General features: G+C 39.5%; 1 protein-coding gene across 2 annotated transcripts in view; it reads right to left on the reverse strand.

Annotated features, from left to right (window-relative positions):
• Nucleotides 1-214: 214 nt before the first annotated feature.
• The window catches only part of GALNT15 (polypeptide N-acetylgalactosaminyltransferase 15), a 31,925-nt gene continuing 10,088 nt past the window's right edge, over nucleotides 215-22,051 (reverse strand). For both annotated transcript variants that reach the window (XM_063409394.1, XM_063409402.1), the window contains exons 5-11: nucleotides 15,660-15,827; nucleotides 14,939-15,056; nucleotides 13,985-14,179; nucleotides 9,488-9,619; nucleotides 8,333-8,434; nucleotides 7,423-7,563; nucleotides 215-6,492 (exon numbers count right to left, since the gene is read on the reverse strand). In XM_063409394.1, coding sequence (XP_063265464.1) covers nucleotides 6,346-6,492; nucleotides 7,423-7,563; nucleotides 8,333-8,434; nucleotides 9,488-9,619; nucleotides 13,985-14,179; nucleotides 14,939-15,056; nucleotides 15,660-15,827 — 1,003 coding nt within the window. In that variant the 3' untranslated portion in view covers nucleotides 215-6,345. The remainder of the gene's footprint in view (nucleotides 6,493-7,422; nucleotides 7,564-8,332; nucleotides 8,435-9,487; nucleotides 9,620-13,984; nucleotides 14,180-14,938; nucleotides 15,057-15,659; nucleotides 15,828-22,051) is intronic.

Below are 22,051 nucleotides of genomic sequence, written 5' to 3' on the forward strand. Positions count from 1 at the left end.
CAAAGATCACCAAGTTTCTCAAATTCATGAGGTCACTTTATGCTCTGGAGTTTTTCAGATAGCACATCATGGTTGTAAACATCTACATCTCCTTTTTTTAGGCGTCTTGCCTTTTGATTCATGTTTTCATGCTTTTCATTTTACCACAGTTACTAATTCCAAGTAAAAATGAAAGATGTTTGAAAATGGACATTCTTATGTAAGCTGTTTCTGCCGATAGCTGTGACTTTATTTAAATCAATGCAACATCAACATGATGTTAAATAAAATCCACATAAAATCTGACACTGTTACAGAGGCCTAGACTGAGAATAAAGATTTCGTTTTTTAAAAAAAATTACATCACAAACTTCAAAACCTTTTCTACAGTTAATAGCTACTAAACGCAGCAACATCTGCTGGTAAACCAAGTGGCCTAACTTTGAACTCCAGTCAGAGATTGTCAATTGTTTGTTTTATGTACCTGGTTCAATTCTGCCACTGAGGTTGACCGTCATTTCATGATCCATCCCCATTGTCATTTTCACTGCTCCCATGTTAGGAAGGAAAATGAAAATATAAAAAGGCCTGTCAGGCATGTCATTAGGAACCAGTACTTGCAATACAAACTTGAGGCTTCTGTTGTCGTAGTAGCCCACTTGTGTTGTTCTCCAGTGCTCCAGTGCCATGGAAAGAAATGGATGGAGGTACTTGGGAACTGAAATTAAATTCTCCTTTTCTCATTTGCCTCTTTATTCTTTCTCTCTGTTAAAAATCAAATATTGATTTTCCTCATTTTGCTGAGTCTGCAGTCTTTGCTGGCATGTAATTGTTGTAGACACGTTCAAAGAGCTAGCAGTAAAAATCCAGAAAAACAATTTTTCATCAAAATTTGCCAGTGTATTGAAAGCAAGATAGCCTAGAGGAAAAGGTTCTTATGAGGGGCAACAAGGAAGCAGAGCCCAGCACCTTTTCATGGGCAGCCTGACCTGGGGACCTCTCTCATCACTGCCTATGTGAGCATCCCAGCTCTGTTCCAGAGAGCAAAGGAAATGGTGGGTCTTGTTTCATACTGAAACCAAATTCAGAAACCTTGGAAACTCCTCAAAACGGAATCACCACTATCTGTCAAGTCTTAGCATCATGTTACATGTAATCTTGAATGAAATCGCCAAAATTGTATATTTTATAGAAAAGATGGACATCTTGTAATTAGCAAATTATGGCCTCATTGTTCTTATTTTGCTTATCAAGTTCTTTTCCAGTGTCAAGACCTATTTTGTTTCACCCTTTCCTCTTGTTGCTGGTTTAAGAGTTGTTCTTGGCACTAGAGAATCTTAAGAGTTCTGTCACGGGCTGCACACAGAAGGTTGTTCCAGCAGCAGGAGCTGGAGCCGAAACCGCAAAACTCGAAGTTATTTCCTTAGCGTCAGCAGCAGGCTGTGTTCCTGGGCTTGTGCGTGTGCAAGTCTCTGCAGACACCACAAACTGACCACAGGTTGCTGCACGAGGAAATTAATGTTTCCTTTGCTTCTGCAAGCAAAGGAATCAACAGCAAACTGCCCTGAAGGAGTGGCTCTTGCCACCGTCTGGGATCTTGCTGTGGCAGCCAGGGATCCATCAGCTGGACTGCATGGGCTCAGGGAGCATCAGTGCTCAGCCAGACTAAGTGTTCTTCCAGGCTCTGTGGTTTGTTAACTGATTTGTAAGTGAAGGCGGCTCTTTGCACCACAAATGATAAGTTTTTGATGAGTATGGCACATACGCAAAATAGGTAAAACAACAGAAAGCCAGGGGCTTATTGTTCGATATGAAATTTACTGCAAGACTAATTTTTTAATTGACATGATGAATTCTATACATCTGCCTGCTTGAAATAGTTTGATTATTAAACTCTGTTTACTGCTTGGGTCTTGATTTCTAAGCAGGCAAAGTGTGTGCTAGTAAGAGGGAAAGCAAAAGAAGACTACACTAATGCAATGACCTGTTGTCTCTGTAGGACGTTTGCATCAAGCATTTTGATTTGGCTATAGCTTTTGATCACTTTTGGTTTTTTCAGTAATCCCAAACCAGATGTACAAAGGGTGATTGACAGAAGCAGCCTCCCAAGGGCTTGTGCCCAGGTATAAATATCTGATGTTCTCCATCTTGAACTCCTGATACATCAAAGTACCAGTTGATTTTCTTTCAGTGCTGCAATTAATTTTTTGTGTAATTATTACATTTCATTAAATGATAAGAAAGAGACTGTAAAACCCCCCAGTTTTCACCTAATAGCATAATAAGAAGTGAAAAAATACCATGAAAAATACAATACTAAGGGATGTAATCCTTCCAAACCACCTGGTGAATAAGCAGCTGTGAGCTGCCTGAAGGGTGTGCCAGAGTTCCCAGGACTTTGCATTTGGAGTTCTTATTCAGACCTTTTCAATGAAACCAATGGAAATTATGGCAAAGATCTGCAAAATCAACCCCCCTCTAAGATGCTGACACGGACAAGTCCTCCTGTATATTTCTGTAAGACTCTCAGGAGATGGCTGAATGAGGCTATTGCCACTGGATGCTTTCTGACTGGGTTTTTTGCAGACCAGCTCTGCTGCACCATGAGAAAAACAAGGCATTGACAAATCATAACACAATGAAGGAAATAAAAACATGTTTCTCTGTGCACTGATACACTTTATTCAGGGCAGACACGTGCTGTTTGCATAGCTTAAAAACATGAGCTTAAAAACATGTTACCTATTAGCAAAACATTCATTTTTTACTCTCTTCCAATATGTTCGCAGTTTGAATCAAACTGCTTGAGATAAAATGAGATACAAAGTCAGAATCTGAAAGCTCTCACTCACATGTCACCTTCTAGCTGTTATGGGAACCTAGGCTGTCACTGTTCTTGTCTAGGATGCCTGAACATAGCTCCATTCTTTCCTGGGGATATCAGAAATGGAAACTATTGCATTTTAATCAGCAGACAGTATTACAGTCAATGAACATCTTCAAGGCAGGACCTGGAAGCACTTATATGTGGAATGAGAGCTACCCTCAATATTTCTGTGCTACAGGATTTAGCATGAAGGTTGATATAAACCTTCCTTTCCCATTTAGACCTCAGGTTAACACATGGAGAGAAATGCTGGCATTGTTTCTCTGTGCCAGTGATGGCACTTCACTTAGCAGGAAAAACCCCAGCCTACGGCCAACACCAACTGCATCAACTGGGCCTCGGTTTAAAAGTACTTTGAAGAATATTTCAAATCTTTATTTTCTTCCACTTACCATGAGCTGGGAGAGGAATAAACTAGGCTGTTTAGTAAATGCTGTCAACCAAAAGGTGACCTGTTCTTGAATCTGACCTTTTAGCTCAGCTTCATGGGTGGGTTTGGCTCAAAGCACTCACTGTGTCTGGGTTGCGAAATTCAAAGAAACAGGTGGAGTTACACTATAAGATATTTATTTATGTTATGCTGGAATTCCTCTGCTCTTGCCTGAGGCTCTGCTTTGGAGGCATTCAAAGTTTAAACTGCTTCATTCTCGCATTAAACATTTTGTCCTTACGTTTCTCTCCTGTCGTGGGAATTTGTGAAACCTGAAATATTGACCTTGTGTAAATAGAGAACTGAAAGTAATTCCATGTTTTGTGGTGCTTAAAGCATCATTGTGTGCTAGTATTGCATGAAAGATGGGTAAAAATGAGGAAAACATACCAGCACACTGAGCCACCACTCTTTGTTGAGCCCAGTTCCATGAGAAGAGTTTAGCTGATGGATGTAACCACAGGGGCAGAGTCTAAATGACCACAATGAGGAAATAGTATTGGTACAACCAACCAGTCCATTTAAAAGCCATATAGGAAGGAAAATTGGAAAAACAGGGATAGACGCATTCTATTGGGTTTTTTAAACTTGTGTGTAGTAAGTTATGTTCATATGAGAGGGAAGTGTACTCCTCAATCCATGTCCCCTGGCTGCCTCGCTACAGAGACTTCCTAGACCACCTTGTAGCTCCCTTCTGGCCTATGCTCCGGAATTTAGTTCCCTTGGAAACCAAACACACACTTACTCCATTACTAAGTGAAACAAGTGCCTTAACAATTATTTTCTAAATGGTACTGCACCATAGATTTCCATTTCATTTTTCAAAGAGGTATTAGGTAACATATTTTTCTATTGTACATATAGCTACAGCAAACCTTATTTTCTAGGTTTTTACCATTATGTTAAAAAGTAGTATAAATGAAGATGTCCATGTCTCTGAAATTCCAAACATTTCCTCTCTAAACCAAAAATATTTTGATTCTTCTTTGTGATAAATATAACTTGTGATCAATTACTATGTTTGTATACACTTTTTTTAAACATTTACCTAAATTCTGAAGGAATTATATTCCTAGTGTAGTATCCAAAAGATAATAAATAATACATAATTTAAAAATATGGCATACTCATAATTTAAAATAAAGGAATCACATTTCATCAGATCAGCATTTTACTCAGCTTTTCTGCAATTAAAAAAATTCTCTTTTCTCACCCTAGATTTGGGCAATGGTCAGGGATCACTTGGTGTTCTGGAAGATGTTGCTATCATCATCTTAGCTGAAAACTAAAGCATTTTCCAGAATGTCACAGGAAATTTTAAATGACACAGCAGAAATAGTAATAGATTCTGATGCTATCAAAGAAAGCATAAGTGGTGATCAAGATAATTGGAGTCATGCCTGAACACAGGGTGGAGTCTGTAGCACTCAAAGTAGACAGAGAGTTAGACACTGGGAGATGTTTTGGACAACACAACAGAGAATAGTCTTCATGTCCTCTGTTGTAACCAATTTTATATGCTTATTCATTATGATCTACTTAGAGCAGGTGACTGCAAGGCTCTAAGCAGAATAATCTGTTACTCCTTCCTTTCTCTGAAGTTTAAACAGTGTGCTGTACATTAGAAAACCAAAACAAAACCACACAATTTTCTGTCTCTTGAAAAGAATTCAAAACCTAAGTGAATTTCATTAATGATGCCCTCCCCCTTTAATATGTACATAGGATTATGATTGATTTATATTATAAATCAGACCTGGTGTTGATGTGGGAAGACTCCCAAATCTTTGTTCTTCTGTGTTAGCAGGCTCTTGGATAATGTCATCATTGACTTTATCTTCAAAAAGGAAAGTAACCTATTGAGATACTGAAATGGAAGTTTGCTTGATGAGTTCATACTTGTGTGAGACCATTCTTGTTACTTAACCTCATCTCTCATTCACTCCTTTGAAAGACAGCAGGTCAGCAGCAATGCAGGCTCTACAGAAGAAGCTTCTTTAGAGAATTCGGTCTTTTCAGGATCACCTTGAAGACACACGGCAGCAAGAATCTACACAATCTTCTTGGCTAAAACTGACAGCTTGAAAGACTTAACTCAGGCTGCAAGCAAATGGAAGCAAACCAGTATTTTCTTCCTAGGTAGCCACTGTTGAAACTGGCTGTTTCCCTTCACTTGCTGTTTTCAGCCAGCACTTCTGTTACTATAATAATAATAGTATTAATAATAATAATAGTAAGCTCATCCCATAGCTTTACAAGAGCAAATGGATGCCACCAAGTCTTTCTATTCCCAAATAAGCAGAGAAGTTGTTACCCTCCTTACTGCCAGAAAAGTTTCCTGAGGAATTGTCCTTAAATATAATTAAAACAACAAAAAGTTGTTAATATTTCATTCTCTCATCCAAATTAGACTATGGACAAGGGTGTGCCAAACACTGAGGACTGTTAATAGTCCAAGTCAATTAGAGCATTTAGTGCTTAATTAAGTGTTAATTTATGCTCTGTGTAATCTCATATAGAGTAGAAATTTGGCTCAGGCTAATTGGAAAACAAAATTTTTGCCATTACATGTGGAAACATCTATTACTTTTATACATACAAAACCTACTTTGTTTTATATGAGTCGAGGGCACTATTAAAGAAGGCTAAACTCTTGTCCTGGTTTGGCTGGCTTCCTCTGACAGTTTCAAAAATCTCACTTTTTTTCCTGTATCCTCAGAAGTCACAGCATATACTGAAGACAAGCTGTCTGGCAGCCAATTTTCCATGTTTCCTTCAAAGGGCAAACTTTACTGTCTTCTGCAATAGCAGAGTTGAGAATTTATTGATTCTCACAATCTCTCTATTCCCTGCTTCACAGAATAAATAGAGATTTTAGCTAGAGCTGGATTAACCAGGAGCCAGGCTTTCAAACAAGGGACATTCCTGATTTCCTAGCATGCTACAGCAAACACAGACATCTTTCTTGTCCTTGCAGGAAATGCATCTTAAATCCCAAGCAAAAGTAATATTAAACTTTGGAGACTTGACCTCTGCAGAGACCTGTCAGTCACCTCTGACGTAGCCCATGGGAACGTTCAAATTGCCATAGCTGATTTGCATTCTTGTTACATGCATACAGAAATAAGTCCTTTTCATCTTCACCCTTTGCTGCCTCTATGCATTTGCCAGAAAGGACATGGACAATCATTCCATTCTACAAGATAAGAGAAGAAGGGAAAGAAAGAACAAATGAAAAGTAAGGGATTGAAAGTAAGCTGTGTTTCAAAAAATTTATATACAATATATCACCAGTAATAACTGGTTGTTCAATTTTTTTTCAGCAATGCTCCAAGCTCAATAACTGGACTTATCTTTGTGCCCACAGCATGGTGAATATTCATAGTTCCTTTTGAAGCTAACGTGAGCAGTAGGTGCTCAGTTCTTTTCCACCACTGTTTTTTCCCTATGGCTACAGGTTGTCATCAGCACCAACCTCAGTACTACAGGCCACAACATTTCATAAGGACCAGTGCTTGCCTTAGGAATCAAACCAAATTACAGTAGGACTGTTCCAGAAGATTCCTGCATCCCTACAACTACAAAACCTGCTGTTTTCCCAGGCTGTCCCAGAGCATGACATTTTTCAGTCTTGTTGAGGAGTTCATGCTCTGCTGGGTAAAATTCACTGAAAAACAGTGAATTCCCTAATAGGAAGTTTGCTCTTCTCTTACAGTGCAGGAGAAAAGTTAACGTTTCCCATTAAAAGCTCCACAAAAGTCTCTTATTTGGGAGGGGTCCGGATTTCCAAACTCTTCCTCAATCTGAAAGAAATGGGAAAGGATTTGCCCTGCTCTTATTTTCACAACCACTGATTCAGACTCTATTCCTATAAGGCCAGTAAGACAAACAGGTAAAACAAAGACATAGGATTTTACATACGATTTCTATAGTTTGTATTTCTAAACCAAATGTTTTTTACATAGACAGTATTAGTGGGAAAGAGACATCCTAATTTTTCTGGGTGAAAAAGGGAAATTTGCCCTTCAGGTACCTCATCCCTTCCTCACATACAAATCCTGAAATCACCTAGTGATCCCACAAGCACCATCAGCTGCCTTTTCCCCGTGGCAGAGCCACTACTGACCTCCTGGACATGCCAATGCTGGTTGCTGTTGTCTGTCTCCTTTGTACAGTTTTGGGGGATCACCTTCCCATGTCTGACATCAAAGCAAAGCAGCGGAGCAGAAGCAAGCCAGATTTCCTTCATGCTGTTGTATTCAAAGTGCTGGGAAAGGGAGGGTTTGTTTGAACAATGATGGATGGACATCCCAGTTCATTTTTAAATGCTAATTCCAAAGACAATTTCCTGTACATATTTGTTAAGAAGCAACCCAAACATGAGTGACAGAGATCCAACAGCCTTGACCCTTCAAAGCAGTCCCTTGCTAGCTAATTCTGGCATAACTATTTACCAAAGGAAAGGCTTTGTGAACTATGATTATGTGTAACATAAACCCACCCTATCATAAAATTTTCCAGTTTAATAAATATTTGAACAGAAGGGTGTTTCTGACAATGCCTTCACATGCTGCAGTTTGAAATGTTCCTGCAATTCATCCTGAGCTAGACTAATGCCAGCTAGGGAGTCTAAATGAATTTACCTCCTGCCTTAGACTGCACTTCAGGCATTAATCTTCAGATTTAGTCACTAATGGGGAAACCACCCCCCCTCCCCCAATATTCTGGAACGGTTATGTATATTTTACTCACAAGCTTTCTGTTCCCCACACACTACCAAATATACTAAACAAATAGGCACCTAATGATGTCTTCTGGAGCAAAGAAGTGTGGTTATGTGCCTCAGTGACACATGGGACATTGGCATCTTTCGAGTGGCACTCAGCTGTGGAAGAGTGGGCATCACTGCCTTAGCAAATGCTAATTTTGAACATGCCAGTACTTCCACTAGTGTCAACCCAGCCACTTACACGTTGGAGTGCCTGTCTTCTGCATGCTCCCCAGAACTGACACAGTGTACTCAAAGTATTCATTACCTGTGTGAGACTGTCACTGCAAGGGGAGAGTTCAATAGAGCCTTCTAGAGTAGCTCTTCCAGGCCTGTAATCTGCACAGAAGCCAACACCAGTATTGTAAAGCTGTAAGTAAAGGTTTATACTGAAATAAATCACTATTGGATACAAAAAAAAATCCTTCAGCTAACATTTTGTGATTGTATCCCTTTATCATATATGATTTTGTTCATAAATCAGGCAATTTTTCTTTTCTTTCAGACTTGATCTTGCGTATTGATCTTGCAAACCAATGTGATATGAAAGGCAGAGTTTCACCAAGGGTGAGTGTTAGCCAGTGAATTTTGTTTAAATGAGAGATCCACTTCTGGGTTTAACTATTATGATAATTAAAAGAAAGGTATGAAAATGTTTATGCTAGTGGAAAATTGCACTTCAACAGGACACTGTAGTCAGAAAAGACACAAGATATTCCAGAAGAAAAGAAATGTGATAATTCCTGTGATCCACATTCAGTTCTTACACTTTTGTCAAGCTAACTTTGAAAATAAAGAGCATGTAAAATAGTAAAAGGACACAGTAAAATCTGGCTAAAGATAGCTGAGTGTGAATTAATTAGACCTTGTTGCCTTGTTGGGGGAAACGCCCTTCCAGTAAGCCTGCTGGGAATAAATTCATATTTAATGAACTGTAATTATCAACTATGTATTTAAAAAAAACCCCTAGACATTAGGAATATTTTGTCCTCTACAATCAGCCAGGGAACTACTATTGCTATCAATTCTGTCCTTTGGGAAGTGCAGGACTGAAGAAATGCTTTTTTTCTCTTTGTGCACATGGGTCAGCAAAGAGATATCTTGGCTGCTGTCACTTCTGCTATCTGCATAAGGCAACGCAGTTCTTTTCCTTTACTAATGGCACCTGAAGAACCTAAGGTTAGGATCCTCTGAGCTGTGACACTGAACTGAGTCAGACACTCTGGGTTCAGTTCCTGCCTGGTTTTCAGCATTTATGTGAGAATCTGGGCCAGCTCTTTGTCTCTGTCTTTTTCTTTCTCCCCCCACCCTGGCTGCATTGCCTGTTTGGACTGAGTACTCAGGACATGGTAGTGACACCGGAGTCTTTGAACAATGCAAAAAAAAAAAAAAAGATCATTCTTTATAGTGTGCTTTCTCTTACCTTGCCAGAGAATCTTGGTGTGTCTCCAGGCTGGGAGAGTTCAGGGTACACATTTGATACAAACCATTGGAAATTTCTACAGCCCAGTCTCTTCTGTAGCTGAAGGCGCTCGCTGCAGTCTGGCTTCTCTGCCTTTATGGAGAAAGGGCAACAAGGTTACTGGTGTACTTGTGTTAGAGATGCTATGAATGGAAATGACTACACAGGAATTGTTTCTACCACCTTTTATATCCTGAACGTTGTGGATATTGATATGTATCTCTTATGACATATTCAAAGGGGGAGATCCAGCTATCGCCTTCCTCAAACTTCGTGCTAAAGCAGCCACAGTCTGGCATTGTGACAGAAGTGTTTTGGAAGTAGCTACATTGTGAAAATAAGTATGTCCTCTAAAAATTATTGTTATACTGCAAGATAAATCAGTCTTTGGCATATTTGTATTTTAAAAAGTCATGACCAAGTTTGATAGTTGTTGCACTGAAATTCAGTGGAATTGTATCAGATTGCTATTTAATATAGAATTTTTCCCACGGATAAAACCTCAATTTCCTGGCCTTTAACAGCCCAAATTACCTAGTTGCTGTCAGTCCTCTGTGATCAGAGGGAATAAGTGATGGCAGAATTTAGCCCAAAATATAGTCTATCACCTATTATCTATTATCTTACAGTTACTAAATCTAATGAACAAAGGTGTTTTGCAGCTATAAATGCCTATACAATACTATATAAAACCTTTACTATGAATTCTCTGTTTTCTTGAATCATAAAGACACAATATCAGTTCTCAGTTTTCCTGGTAGCAACTCTGTCATGAAAAAACACAAATGCTTTCAACCCTTGGTGCTGTTGCAGGCATCTGCACTGCAAAGGATTGACAGTGTGAATATTTGAGGGTATTTAGCACTAAAGATGACTAACAGGGTTCTCAAAACCTCTAAGCACTTGTGTGTCTAATTCTTCAGTTTCAAAACCACACAAAAAGCTTTTCTAAATCTCTCTGTGCCCAAATATTAAAAACATCTAAAACCCCTTAAAACCCTCTCTCCTCTTTCTTGCCAGCAGTAGATCTTCCCCCTTCATGTTTCTGCTTTTAAAAATACAGTTTGGGATTGGATTCCAGGAAACTGGTCTGGATTTCTTTGTCAAAAATTAGATTTGGCAATGTAAGCAGAGAATTGCCTGTAAATAACCTTTTCCCAGACCAGCTCTTTCTCTGTATCCATAAGAAAGACAGAAAAGGACTTTGCAGCATGGAAAACACTGACAAATGAAGGGCCTTGGAGATAGAAGGTGAGGTGTCAGTCTCTAAAGGCAGGGATCAATCATTTCATGTGGCACTGCTTGCCAGCCCTTGGAAACTCCACAGGCAAAGCTTAACTGTTGCAGTATGTTAAAGAAAACCTCATACTTCATTGTTTTCTTAGATTCAATAAGCAGCACAACAAAGTTTAGCAATTCTGCACCACACAAACTTGTCCTCTAGAGGTTTTCCTGGAAAAGGGAAAGAGAGAAGTAAAATGCTTCCCCTAAAAAGAGATGTTTCTCCTGAGACTCAGCTTTGGCTGAGGAAGGCAATGGAGTAAATCTCATTTTATCATACTAGTTACAGTCTGCATTTGACACCGAATAAATGGTGTGAATAATGTAAAGAAAGTTATTGTCCCTGTAAAACAATCTGAAAGGAAACTCTGCTGGTAAATTAAATATGCAAACCACACAAGAAAAGGAGCAAAAGAGCTGGTGGCTGAAGCAGTAGAGAGCTGGGAAGAGCCTAATTCATCTATTTAATGCTCACACCACGGGCATCCTGTGCAAGATGTGATTCAGACCATAAACCAAGAAGGGTTATAAAGCCACCTAAATGGGGGTCACTGGTTGTTTTCTGCAGTGAGCAATGGTGGTGGTGAAGATTCACAGAGAATTCTATAGTGGCCCATAGGTGGCTCTGCTCACCCTCTCAGCGCAATAAATCCCCTCAGGGCTCTCTGCAGCTGAGTGGCAATAATGTCCTTGCTTGCTTGTGCCTTTTGAATAACATCCCGCTGCACTGACAGGCAGAAAACATCGGCTGTGAAAGGAAGGAACACACAAAAAGGGCCATTTATGTTATGGTATGCTGCACACAGAGATCATAAAATTGATCATTTGAGGGAGCATCATACTCAGAAGTAGTAAAAGTATTCTGGCTAGAATAAACCCAGGCAAAAGGTCACGCTGCTTACAGCTAGCAAGCTGTATCATTGGTGACTGTAGTTTTTAGTAGAGAAAATTGCTTCTGAGCTGACAAGAAAAGCCTTCAGGGAATTATTAAATGATTTAAAGACCTCACTGCCCATTTAAAAAGGCTTGGTCTAGTGGCTATAACCCTTTGTGAGTCAATTGAATCACATAGCTCCTGGCCAGTGGAGTTCAAACCTGCAACACAGACAAGGAGGGAAGGTCTTTTAAAAATATCTGAAAATAAGAGTAAAAAAGAAAACACTATATAGTTCCAGGCTTTACAACTAGTAGGCTGACTAGAGAGGCAGGTCCACTGGTGGAGCATAAGGAGGTTGGCCTAGCTGACAAGAGAGAAGGCACTCTGATATCCAGTCCTGTTCCTCTCCCCACTATAGTGCAGCTCCTGCTGGCTCTGGCTTTCTTGGGTGATGGCCAGCCCTGAATGACCGAGGCATGCAGGACAGGTATTACTGGAGCCCGTGGTGCTCACCAGTGCAGATGAGCTCATTAAAGCCATCAGGACTGGTGGGGTCAGGAAAGCCAAGGCAAAGCTGGAACAGGACTTGGCAAGGGACACAGAAAACCACAAGAAGGGATTTTAGAAATACATAGGCCAGAAAAGAAAGGAGAGGGAGGGTGTAACCCCCCTCCCCGCTGTTAACCAAGGGTGAACTGGTGGCAACTGATATGGAGAAGGCTGAGTTGTATTCCTCAGTCTTTGCTAGCAGTCAGGCTCTCCACTCTCTCAAGACCCTGATCCTCTGAGTGAGTGGGGAAAGGGAATTAAGTCTCTCCCCTTATAGGGGAAGAGCAAGTTGGGGATCACTTGATGAAACTGAATAGAAGTGAAGACTTCAGGAACAATTTAGAGCAGGCTCCCAGTACCTAAACAGGACTTACAAAAAGGAGCAGTAGTTTTAAACTGAAAGAGAGCAGGTCTAGATTAGTTATTGGGAAGAAATTCTTTACTCAGAGGGTGGTGAGGCACTGGATCTGGTTGCCCAGAGAAGCTGTAGATGCCTCATCCCTGGAAGTGCTCAAGGCCAGGGTGGATGGGGCCCTGAGCAACCTGATCTAGTGAACGGCATCCTCGCACATGGCAGGGGAGTTGGCATGAGGTGACCTTTAAGGTCCCTTCCAACCCAAACCATTCTCTGTACAGTGATTCTTTGATTCTATGAAACACAGGAGCAGATATGAATGGGAAACTTCACAGCACCTACCCATGCTCTGCCTAAATGCTTTCAATGAACCTTTTTCTCCTTAAAAGCATGGCATTGTTAAATCAACAGGAAGATAAGTTATACATTTTCATTAAAAACTGCTCACAAGTTTGTCCACTGCCTTGTAGAAAGAATATGACTACAAGAAAAGGTACCGGAGCCAAAGAACTCCTGAGAACTGCAGCAACATTAACATTATTAACAACATTAACTACACCAACAACATTCCCCACAGCTGCAAGGCTCCCAATAAGCAGACATCCAATTGTTTGTAATAAAAGTTCCTTGAGCACCCCTGATCTGTCATGGATACTGTACTTAAAAAAACAAGTGTGGCCATTCTGTAGTTATTGGATTGTGTGTAATCTGCAGATGGTTCAACTGTATCTGCATGCTGGGGCTACACCACACACTTGCCTGCAAGCCTGTCCTAGCTTTACAGGCTGCTGGAAATCCAAATTCCTGGAGGAATGTCTAGTCAGAAGTCTGCGCCGTGCTTCTAAGAAAATGTATTTACATTTACACCACAATAGTGGTGTGTTGAGATCTGACTTTCTCAGTTCAGTTACTTCTGGATATGCCAGTTCAGGGGAAAAAGACACACCTTTTTGTCACCAGACCACTCAGATGTGTTCCCTTCCAGGAGAAACATTATAATTTGCCACTTGCCTGTGAATAATACTGAATATCCTCAGGAACCATATGAGGAAGACCTTCAGTAACCAAGAATGAACCCTCTAGGATGGTCCTTTGAGCACACAGTGCTGTAGGCTTCTACTTTAGATGCATCACAACCCTCCATGTACTATCAGTGAAAAAACAAACCACAGCTTGTTGGGGAGTCATTTGGAGAAGAGGTTTGATAACTTTAGCACAAGGCTGAACTTAGAAACAAGTTTCTTCTCCTTCCTGACCTGACAGCTCTTTCACTGGAAGGTTTAATAAAAAGATTATCCCCTGCATCTGACTGCATACAGATAACTCCATTCTTATTCCTCTCCCTTCACCTATCTCAGCACAAACCTCAGAAACAAATCTCTACAGATGTCTTTACCTTGCTGATTAAGAAAGCCACTGTGTCATGCTTGTAGAAGTTCTCTTTAAACGAGCCCAGCCATGTCTCTGCTATTCGGATTTTGTTCCTCACAATGGCCTCTTCATAGGAGAAAGCACTCGGGAAGTGATTGCGATAGACATGCCCAACTCGGGAGCATGGGATAATTTCTACAGAGCCACCACAGAGCCAGGTCTGGAACACAGATGAAAGCACAAAAAATGATTACCTTATTTAGATTACTTTTATCTGAAATGGAGAATCTCCTTTAGTTTAGACGCTGCCTCAGGAAATCCTGGAAAGAGCAGGAGTATTATTATATGCTTCTTCATACATTGCTCCCCCCAGACAGAGAAGAGACTGGGTATTCAGACCTCTTACTTGACCCAGTATGGCTATTTATATGCTTTTATGGTTTTTTGTGCACAAACAGAGCAGAGTAGTGGAGAGATCTGGGTGCACACCTTCCCTTGTCTAGGACAATAAAAACACTATGCCCATTATGCCCACAAGTTCCCTTGGTTTTCAATATCAGTTACTCTTTGTATTCAGCAAAAATCAATGCAAAGAATTTAATATAAACAATTTGCTATTAAAACTATGGGCTGGCAAAGATATAAAGCTCGTCTCCCTTTGGTGGAAGAGATGCCAGAATAGAGGAGGCAGCTTTCAGAGGGTGCCAAAAGTAGTGACTCAGGCCTCAGGCAGATAGGGATAGCCAGCAAAACTTCCTTCTCCTGACATAATGCCCCTAACTCACAGCAGCTGCATGTTCTTGTATAGTCCTTCCTGACAGGCTGTGCAGCAGAGGGATAGATTTCTGCAGGGAAGGTTGTTGTCTCCATAACCCGACATGTTCTGCACTGTTTTTACAAATATCTTCTTGCTTTTTCACTCAGGTTGTTTAAAATTGCAATAGTTATCACAGCTTGATGTTTAAATTAAGGTCTTTACCTTAATAGATAGTTCCAGGTTTTCTGCTCCCCACGTGGTCATGTCAGAATCATAAGCTCCAGTGTTTTGGAAGTAATGTCGATCCATGGCCACCACTGCACCAGCTACTGCAGGACTCCTGTGTAGACAACAGTTTGGAAGTGAACACTTTGAGTTATGGATAAGGAATTACACAGAGGGTGACAATTCCACCATTTCCATAAAGACAGTGTTACAAAATGATTCAATTCTGCTCCATATAAGCTTGAATGATTATCTAACCAAAATAAAGAACAACTGGAGTATAATTCTAGGATTTGCCTGGGGAAGAGAGCTAAGAGCTGAATTATAAAATAAGACTCAGAACACTGGGAAACATTGCACACATTTACATTCGAAACAAGAGACAACCATGATTAGGACATCTCTTTTAACTCTGTATGACCTGTCTTTTGCTTTCCCTACAAACCTCCACACCTTGTCTAGTCAGGCTGTACTCTAGTTGTGTCGATGTGTGGAGAGTACTTGTCACATTGAAAGTGTGACTGCAGTCTAGGTGGAATGACTACTAAAGGCCAAAACAAACAGCACAAACAAAAAACCTATCCCTTCAGAATAATTCACTGAGCACGTGCAAGTAACCACACCTTTCTCTTGTTGGCTGGAAGATGACCCAAGATGACCCAAACTGTAGAGTTTTGCTGCTGAGCTGAACAAGGCACATTGTGTGATGGACTGTTACCTGATAGGGCTGATGGGAGACTGTCGTACCTTCTCTTCATGCTCTGGCACTGGTTCCCAATGAAAATCTAATTTCCAATCAAAAACACCTCGATGCAAGCCCACCGAGTGATAGTACTGGAAGGTCTTCCAGTCTATGACATCTATGACAGGGGAGACGACACTGTTTCTGAAAAAGACAATACCATTTATTCCAAAACCAAAGCATAAATTAAGTTCATCACTCTGTTAGTAAACATTAGTTCTCCTCTTTGACACTGTCAAGCACAAGCACTCCTCTAAATGCTGAGTGCCCTTAGTTTCCCAGCTGACAGAAGCTCAGGTGCTCAGTGCATGGGAATACTGAGCATGCAGTGAGAATCTAAAGATAAATAATTTACTGAAATCCTATACTTTGCATTGTCATTTAACACTATCCAGGATTTTGTTATGAGTTAACCATCAGAATTCTTATAAAGCTATTTCACACAGAGGTCCCAACCTCTGATGCTACAGGCTCGGCATGGATGCAAAGTTTATAGCAGAAGATGATTTTGGCCTCTCACACTTTACTATCCTTTGATTTTCCTATAGATGTTGCACACGCTTCTTGAGTTTATCACATCAGGCCAATAAAGAGTGCACTTATCTTTAGTTTGTTCTGCTGGTTGTTTTGAAAAAAATATTTGTTATTGAGTTCATAAGTCAGTGCCTGTTTGTATTTTATCACAATCTTAGAATGCTCTTGCAAATGCACTGTCACAGTGTAGAATCTACTGTTAAGAGCAAGAACAGAGCCATTACACTCTAAGCACCAATCCCTGAGTTCATTTCTAACTTAAGTTAAATTTGCATTAGTCTGAGGAGAGGTACTAGACATTTCCCTCTGTCAAAGAAGTCACAGTATTTCACAGTGTACTTGCACATCATCTTGGAATTAACTGGTAGTTCAGAACACTCTTCAGTGTTCCTTGTTTTCCAGTCAATGATATATCCCATTTGGAAATTTTCAAAGTATGAATGAAATGGTATTAGGGACTGCAGGGAAAAAGTGTCAAAGTTTAACATCATCCATTTCTTCTCTCTTAAGGATTGTCTCTGCTAAAAGGATTGTCTCTGGTCTCAGTGCAAAGGCTTGTCTATAGACAGAAGTTCCTCTGGAGAAAAATCAGTAATATTTAAGTGGGATTAAAGTACACAGGAAAAAATTATTATTGTTCTAGAGCAGGAATATACACATAGGAAATTATTCCCTAGGAAAAAACTTCTGGTTAGAACAGAGAGAGAGAAAAATGAAATGGTCAGTTTGGGGGCAAAATGCAGATGTTTTTATCTCCTCTTTTAAGCTGCATGTGTTGGTCAGAAATCTCAAGGAGAGAAATTTTCTTGAAACACAATACTCTCAGTGAAGAAAGGACATCTCAGAAGTCTCCATTGCAGTGAGACATTTGTATTTTTCCATGGCAGAGGCCAGAACGAGCTAAGGAAGATGGTAGCTCTGGGTGATGTTAATGTAATCTTGGCATATCTTCTCTGCCTCTACAATCACTAGAATAATATTTTTTCAGTATCAGAGTGGGGGGAAACTCCCAAGTTTGTTTTTTCACAGTGGACATTTCCAGTAGAGGATTTTAGAAGTCCACAGAGAAACGGAATACTGCTTGCCAGTTAATAGTACCAAGATGAATCATGAAGAGGATCACTTTAAAATCCCTCAGTTTTGTTTCCTAGTAAGAGCAGACTGTCCTATGATGAGCTTAAGCCAGGAATATTTAAAATAGAAAAGTGATTTTATTTCTCTGCTCAGGTGTAAAACAATCCTTTATGATATGCAACAATAGGAACTCTTAGAAACAAGCATCTGATTTATAAACAGGTGAGAAAATTTTATGGTCACATGCAGCATTTGCAGGCATATACATCAAGGCAGTGAGTTCCTGTCATCCTTCTGCAGGACTCAAGAAGAAATGGAAAGAAGTGATACTAAAAATAATAAAGCTGATCTCCTTCCCTGATTCTCCCAATGATGTTCCTGTGATGCAGTTTTGTATCTATGACAGGAGAAACCACCCAGCACTCAAGGCAGCAGGGCCCTTTCTACTGAAAGCTTTTCTCAGTTAGAGCATGGAAAGGAAACTACCTGCTTCTAAAAGTTCCTAGAGTAGTGTCCCGCTGGACTCACACAGACAGGCGTTTCTTTTCTGTGATATGCTGGGGGAAATCCATCTGACAATTAAATGTATTTTAAATGACTAAACATCAAAAATAAAAAGTCCCTGTAACAGTGATTTCTACAGCCTGTTGCATTCTTCAGGGTACAAGTATCTCTGAAAACTTCCTGGTTGGGAGCTGCATAGTTACCACCTCAGGTTGCTGCTGCTTGCTGAAACCTACACTATCTATTGCTACTGGTTTATTCATTCTCATTCAGACAGGACTGAGGAATTAATGACCCCAGGGTAGTTTATTTTAGGACTTCAGATTCAAGAGGGAAATATCAGGAGAGCTTATTTGAGTGGAGGCCAGAGGCAATGTAGACTAAACCACTCAAAAGACCTTGACCATGCACACTAGACCACACACTAGAACACAGAAAATACAAATACAGACACGCTCAGACATATTCTGGATCAAAAGATCCAACATTTCAGACCATCCTACATTTTTGTATCATTGAAAATATTTAAAACCTGTCTTTTTTTTGGAATCACCTTAAATTTGTTGCCACTATAAAGCTCCAAACTCCAATGGTACTTCTGGCATCAGGGCAATTGCTCATAACAGTAGGCACACAGTAGTAATTTTAGTTATTGGGCATTGATTCTTCAAGATTTCAGTTCAAGAAATATACCAGTAAGGACATAATGGGTTCAGACAGTTTAGAGAACAAGCAATTATCCAAACTATCTGCAAACTGTGACATGGAAAATTACTATGTTTAAGCTGAAAATAACTTGCAGGGATAGGTCACATTCTATCCTGGCTAAATTCAACCATAAACCAGAATAAAATAAAATCTGATTTCCTTTTCCACAAAATTGTACAGTAAAAACTGATAACTGTGTTTTAGAGCTACTACTTGTGTAGCTTTTTCAGAATGCTAAAATTAACAGTTTTCAAGAGTATGTTTGTAAGAGTAATTCTAGACTCTCACCTAGTCTAAGTGTAGTATAGTCATGATGTAGCTCTGCTGAAACCAACAGAACCACACCTTCTTAAAACTAAATGTTGGGAGTGTCTTTCTGATCTGAAATAGAGGGGTCTAGTAACTTTATCTTGTGTGAAAATTTGTAAATATTCAATTTTAATCCTAATCAAGCACTGCTTTACCCATTTTTTGCTTGATATGATTTTAAAAAAATAAAATAGCTGTTTTCTGCATATTCAATGACAGTTTGATATTTGTGTTCTAAATTAGTTCTAAATGCAAATTTGCAGTAGATGGTAATTGGAAGATGTTCTTAGCTATTCTTGTTTTTAACTGGATAACTGGCAGAAAGCAGCTTTGAAATGAAACACAAACTTCTGCTAATTTTTCTCTGTGGAATCTGAGGAAAGGGAAAAACAGGAAATTCAAATACAACTAGCAGCAAGGCTTTGAACTGGTTGACTAATCTGTGAATATTTCAAATGCTTGGAACTCACACAAATTACAAAAGGTCACAATTCCATCAAAAAGAGCAACCCAAACAAGAACAATTTCCTGGTTTGGGATTTCTTTACCAAATACAATTGCAAATGAAATATCTTCCCATGACCCTTTACAGTCAGCATGGACATTACGTTCTTTTCTAATTTTAAACTAAGTAACATGGGGAGAGGAAGATTTAATTAATGTATCTGTTTTGAAGTTTTGGATACACTTTTTTTGAAAGTGTTTTTGTATTGATTTATAATTTCTTTTGCTGGGAAGGGAATATATTTTAATCTGTTTAAATCTTTCTTTAAATAAGGAGGAAAAAAACCCCTCAAAAAACCAAACATGAACATTATGTATATTCCTCAACCTATTTCAGGGTGTGTCACAGCTTGCAAAAACTAGCTAAAAAAATCCAGGTAGTCCCAGTTCTCTTTCTACACACAGTCAAAACTTCAGAGAGTAACTGAGGACCCAAGGTGGTTCCACAAAATGCTGCATTTACACTGGGAGAACCTTGCTGGCTAACTGAAGTCTTAGAAATACAAACCACTTGAAATTAGATAGGGTTAGTAAGAAGATAAAATGCAGTGACAAGAAATGGCAAAGCTAAGTTATAAAGGATTACTTAAATACTGCCTTACAGATCAACTCCAGACTAACTTAGGGCATAGAAACAGTCTAGTTGAATGGATGGACTATTCATATGCTAAGCACTAAGCAAATCTCTACAAAGCAGAGTGCTAAGGGGATGTTTTGAGAATGCTTTATTAAAAAGTAATAATTTTTGAACCTGCCTTTTTTGCTAAAATGTTAAAATTTGTATGTAAAGCAACAAAATCTGTAGTGGTAACCAACACCTTTTAGCACTGGACAGTCAAGGCACTGAGCCATGAATTATGCCTAAATTATATTGCTCCTGTGTTTAGCAGTAATATTTGCCTTTGGCTTTAGACTCTCGTCTTTATTTTCTTTACCTCAACTTCTTTAAAATAGGTCACCTTCTGATTCTGATCAGCTGTGAAAGATTGGAAAGAGATAGCTTATCTTCCCATAACCTACCATGTAAATGCAGAACATTTACTGAATTTGAAATAAGTGTTGTTGACAAATGGGGGATATAAAAGGAAGGAGCGAACACAGAAATCCCAGGAAGCAGGCTGTTACATGTGAAGTGTATGGAAGGCTTTCAAAACAGGGAGAGCAGCATGGAATTGCATACTCAGATGCTGGGGCTGTGTGGAATGGATAACATCATGCTTCCCCAAGCCTGTGAGAAGTTAGAAGACAGATGGCTTGTGTATTTGGTAGCTCAAAACGCTGGGATATGGGCCATTGAAAAGTGGGGAATCAGAATAAAAGAGATGAAGAAGCTGTTCATCTTTAGTGCAAAATATTTCCCTTCTCTTGTGTATTACCATAAAATCCGAACTACACAGAAAATTTCTGGACAGCAGAACTCTTTCTATTCCTGCATCTCCAAGCAGAGGCTTCCATTTGTTCCTGACGGGAGCACATAGATAATGAAACACCTTTCCACTGCTGTGCTAATTTCTTATTCTGTTTATTTTCATTAAAGATTAGTGATCGAGAATCACAGTGGCTAACTAGAGACACTTTGAATTTTAGAAATCAGAGAAGCTTTTTAAAATAATATAACAGGCTTCTGTTTCCTAATCTAATATTTGAGCTGTGGTATAGGCAATGCTCCAACACAGAGAGAAACAGCCCTTGCAATGAGGAGCAGGGGAAAGGTCTAAGGCCAGATACCCCTTTGCAAACCAGCCCTCTGTCCATAGTTATGGTGCCCAGGCCTCTTTTAGAGGTGGAATTCCTTGTCAAGGATATAATCAAGATTCATCTTCCTTTTGTGAAGCATTTTAAGTAAATAAGTTTTGGATTTTTTTTTAATCATACTGCTTCAGCACGGTGGCCACTGTTTTTAGATCAAAGGCACAACATTTTTAAAGCTCCATTGTATGCCCTCTCTGCCTTTCCCTGCCTTTGGACAGAATTCAAAATAGCAGCTCTGCAGTCTCCTGGAAAAGGCAAACCCTTACAAAAAATGACTATAATAAAGGCACAGCTGCATTGTCATGCACCATTCTACTCACCTGGAATTAGCCTGGAACACACACAGTTGTCAAATGAAATGATCTGTGGGGCATCTCATGTAGTTTTCTAATATTGTCCAGGTACCTATGGTATTCATCCTTGAATAATCAAAATGTCAAGGAATGCTTTAGAAACCACTGAACCATTCTCTAGGCAATATACTAAGCGGATGCACAGCTTCCCAGTCAATTTATTAGGCATGGTTCACAGAACTAGTCGCAATAAAGGTGCTCAAAAGTGTATATCCAATGATTTTAGAATGGCTTAATACTTACTTCAGAAAAGTAAATTAGATTGGGTTAATGAATAAAGCCATCATGTAGGGAGATGAAATGTCATTACCTAGAACAAGTCAAATATCTGCCAAGTATTTCTGTATAAATATTTCTACACCTGTAAAACTGGAATAATTTTCCTATATTTATCTTACAGTCTACTAAGAGCTGGGAGTTCTTGTTGTGAATATGTTCAACTGACAGTGAGATCTCAGTCTGGGCAAGGATCTCAGCATCACTCCAAGACAGATCACAATAATAATGACACACTTTGATCAAGAGTCTAGAAAATATGGGTCAATCACCATTTTCAAAGTTAAAACCACCCTACAGCTCCCTTAAGCTCCTGCAAAGGTTTGAGCTTTGAAAGGCGGCATTGGTCCTTGC

This window comes from Prinia subflava, chromosome 1, assembly GCF_021018805.1.
Source record: "Prinia subflava isolate CZ2003 ecotype Zambia chromosome 1, Cam_Psub_1.2, whole genome shotgun sequence".
Lineage (NCBI taxonomy): Eukaryota > Metazoa > Chordata > Aves > Passeriformes > Cisticolidae > Prinia > Prinia subflava.